The sequence below is a fragment of the Octodon degus genome, unplaced genomic scaffold (assembly GCF_000260255.1).
Source record: "Octodon degus isolate 3935 unplaced genomic scaffold, OctDeg1.0 scaffold00293, whole genome shotgun sequence".
Classification (NCBI taxonomy): domain Eukaryota; kingdom Metazoa; phylum Chordata; class Mammalia; order Rodentia; family Octodontidae; genus Octodon; species Octodon degus.
This window is the reverse complement of record NW_004524869.1, coordinates 1,608,879-1,612,451: the sequence shown is the minus strand read 5'-3', so window position 1 is coordinate 1,612,451 and position 3,573 is coordinate 1,608,879. Positions and strand designations below refer to the sequence as shown.

General features: G+C 44.5%; 1 protein-coding gene across 2 annotated transcripts in view; it reads left to right on the top strand.

Annotated features, from left to right (window-relative positions):
* Positions 1-392: 392 nt before the first annotated feature.
* The window catches only part of Agxt2 (alanine--glyoxylate aminotransferase 2), a 48,155-nt gene continuing 44,974 nt past the window's right edge, over positions 393-3,573 (top strand). For both annotated transcript variants that reach the window (XM_023707470.1, XM_004647197.2), the window contains exon 1: positions 393-547. In XM_023707470.1, the coding sequence (XP_023563238.1) occupies positions 460-547 (88 nt within the window). In that variant the 5' untranslated portion in view covers positions 393-459. The remainder of the gene's footprint in view (positions 548-3,573) is intronic.

The following is a 3,573-nucleotide window of genomic DNA, read 5'->3' as shown; positions in this document are numbered from 1 at the left end:
TCTTAACCTTTAAACAAACCCTAACACTTTGCACACACCCGCTGCCACTCTGCAGCTGAGAGGAACTCAGCCTGCTGAGGCCCTGATGGAATCAAGGTTAACAAATCTAGACCAAGGGACCTTTGCTTTGGTGCATGCCTCCCCTCCCATGCTCCCACGGACTCTCCCTCCTCCATCTCTGTGCTATTTTCTTCCCTCTCTTCTCAGCTCTCTGCCTCCCTCCCCCTCGCCTTTTGCTCTCCCTCTGTTTCTCTCCCTGCTTAAGGCACTGTTACAAGTAATGGAAGGCTCTGGGGGTTACCTCTGTTAATGTTTGTCACCAGGTCAAAATTGCCTTTCTGGGGTTGCCCCTACCCCCCAACCCCCATCTAAACTCAAAGTCCAGTCAGTCAGTGAGCACTTGGAGCCCAGTCTCTCACTGACCTGCTTCCATGAGAGCTCGCGTCCTACCTGAAAACGATGAGTCTTGTGTGGAGGCGAGCGCAGAGAGCACTGTGCCTGGAGATGTTCTCTCCCAGAATCCTCAAGACGCGTCCCTCTCTGAGCCGTGAGTGGAAATCAGGGTGGGCATGGGCCTGCAGAGGCTCAGCAGGAGGGGAAAGCCTAGGCTCTGGAGCCTGCTGCCTGGGACTTGGGGGTGTAAGATCATTAGATCATGATGAGGCCGTAGAGGTGGAGCATGTAACCGGTGACTGCTTCTCGCACTGGCTGACGGCGCCCCTATTTCATAGCCCACATTTTGCAATGCCCCCTTTGCTCTGAAAAGAAGTTCATGGATAATTAAAGCCAACGGTTATGGCAAATTTAAAGCAATATATACTCTAGTTGTAATAATATCAAGAAGAAATCAAGGGAAAATAATTCAAAATAAAGTATTAAAATCAGGGATTATTACTTAAAAAGATATAAAGTATCCTCACAAATTCCCACCACATCACTAGGAGATTGGATGACTCCCTCAATTACTGACAGAGAGACTGAGAAGAGCACTGATTTCCCAGAGTCCTCCAATCCAGTGCTAGACCTCAGGCTCCCCGTTTTGGCTCAGGGTTATGCATCAGGAATAGAACATGTGAGGAGACCTGGGGCAGCCAAACATCTGGGGCTTCATCGGTTATATCCTGTGTGTTGCTGATTTTCACATGAAACTTAGTTCCCTAGAACTCCACCATCTTTGCACAAATTTGCTTCAAAAAAAACATGAATTTAAGCAGCTATCTGTCTACATGTTCCTGTGCTGTGCTGGGATCTTGTGCTCACAGCCCTAAGTGGGGAAAGAAGGACTTTGTCTGTTCCCACCAGGATCAATTTTGTCTTCATTTTTCTCATCTTGCCTTCTTCTGCCTTCTTCCTTTTTCTATTTGCCCCCCCACACACACACACACCAATTACAATCTTATACAACTAAATATGTACCTGATGCTACAAGCACATTTCCTTTTATCCTTAGGGGACAGAAAACTAAAGAATAATTTTTAAATGTGCCCAAAGACAGATCCATAGCAGTGACAACCTAGAAATCAAAGTCAGGTTTCTCTGATTCCAAACTCAGAAATTCTACCATGCCCTATTTATCAATTATCTTCCAGTCCTGCTAGGATTCCTCCTTTCCCTCAGTCATGAGGTATTTTTCTGCTAGAATATTACTTAAATCCATTTTCTCTAAAAACTTAGAATTACATTCAGGGTCTTATGCTTGAAAAGGATGAAACTACACTACAAGCCCCAGCAATTGAGAAAGGAAGGCAAAGTCTCTTATCAGCCCTTTCTCACTCCTTTTCTAGCTCTGAGGGTGGTAGGGTTGGGTTGGTGGTGACAGAAGTGACTTCAGAATAGTTGGGGGAGCTTGGTGCCTAGAAAGTTTGCTTGCTTTCAGTTGTTTTCTTTTGTACTTACATTTTTTCACTGACACTAATTGTATATGGTCCTGGAAGACAGGCTAGTGATCTATTAGGACAATCATTTCTACCTTTTTCTTATTTCTGTTTAAAGCCTGTGAATTCCTCATTCTTTACAAAATATATGCTGGGTTGTCGCAAAACCTTGTAACCTTACTAGAATTTGTTCCCCCTCTCTAACGCTATTTTGGTACCCTTCAAGTCTAATCTCACCCTATTCTCCTTCACCACCAATTTCCCATCCTCTTGCAATCATTATTATGCTCTTTCCTTTTATATCAACTTTTTAGTTTCCACATATGAGAAATAACACACAGTATTTGTCCTTTTTGCTTCTAGCTTATTTTACTTAATGCCCTCCAATTCCAACCACTGTGCTTCAAGTGACAAAATTTTATTACTTTTATAGCTGAATTATCCGCCAAAAACTACTTCCATTGATTTTGGTGATTACAATGGCTTGTGTCTAGATGTCCCCCCAAAACTCATGCACAAGAAGGTGGGGCTTCTTGGAGGCGGCTGGATCTAGACTGCATGATGCTGGCTTTAAGTGTGTAATGCTAAGATTGAAAGTGTGTGAGATTGCTAAATTAGCCCACTGACTGGCTTGACACAGTTCTGGGAGCAAATAACCACAAAATCCTCCCCGGGAGTGAGTGCTGGGTGCCCGTAACCTGGGTAGGGTACAAGGGATCGAAAGAGGGCCGCCGTGGTCACGTGCTGCTTCTTCACCTTGGTGCCTTCTGCCTTCATGAACTGCTCCTCCTCTGCGAGGCCTCTGCCACATGGCCCTGCCTTAGAGCCAGTCAACTGTAAACTGAAACTGTTACAAACGGAGAGCTAAATAAACCTGTCCTCCTGTAACTCTCAGTGTCAGGTATTTTGCCTCGGCAGTGACAAATGTAACTGAGCCAGTGCTGCTAGCGCCATAAGGAATATGAGAACAGAGGTATCTTTTGAAATGCTGCTTTTAATGTGCTGATGTGGGAGAGCTGGATGTTGGCATAGTTGTATTCTTACTGTTTTTAAGGAGTAGCCATATTATTTTCCATAAAGACTGAGGGGACACAGGCACCTGGGATTATCCTTTTGCTCAGCACACACACAGGGAGTGGGGAGGGAAGGTTGGTATAGATCTTAATGGGGGCTGAATGACACAGTGCATCATCAAAGTGTCCTCTGCACCTACGGTACAGTTTATGCCCAGCAGTCTCAGAGCACAAAGCTCCCACACAGAAGGAGTAGATCAGTTCTCCTCTAATCACCCAAGGCCAGCTCCAAACCCCAACAGAGTTTCAAGAAGCCTCTGTGGAAGGATGCGTCTTAAGTGCCCAATGCTGGCTGTGGGGAGACCCTCATGGCCCAGGCCTCACACTCAGCGTTGCCTGGGATCCAAGCAGACGAATGACAAAATCTTCCCTTCCTAATCTGCTCTGACTATCATAAGAAGCAGATGGGAGGACGAGCATGACAGTTGTATTTCAAGAACAGTAGGGTGCTAAACAGAAATAAGTCATCGCTAGCATTTTAATAAACTATGTTATGTGCATTGAATATTTTTAAGTATTTTCTAATCTTTTGGTTTTTTACTTTAGAGCATGAGGAAGTCCTTGATAAGTATTCCATTGGTATTGAAAAGTACTTGCAGATATTGGAAAAAATTGTATCATTTTGA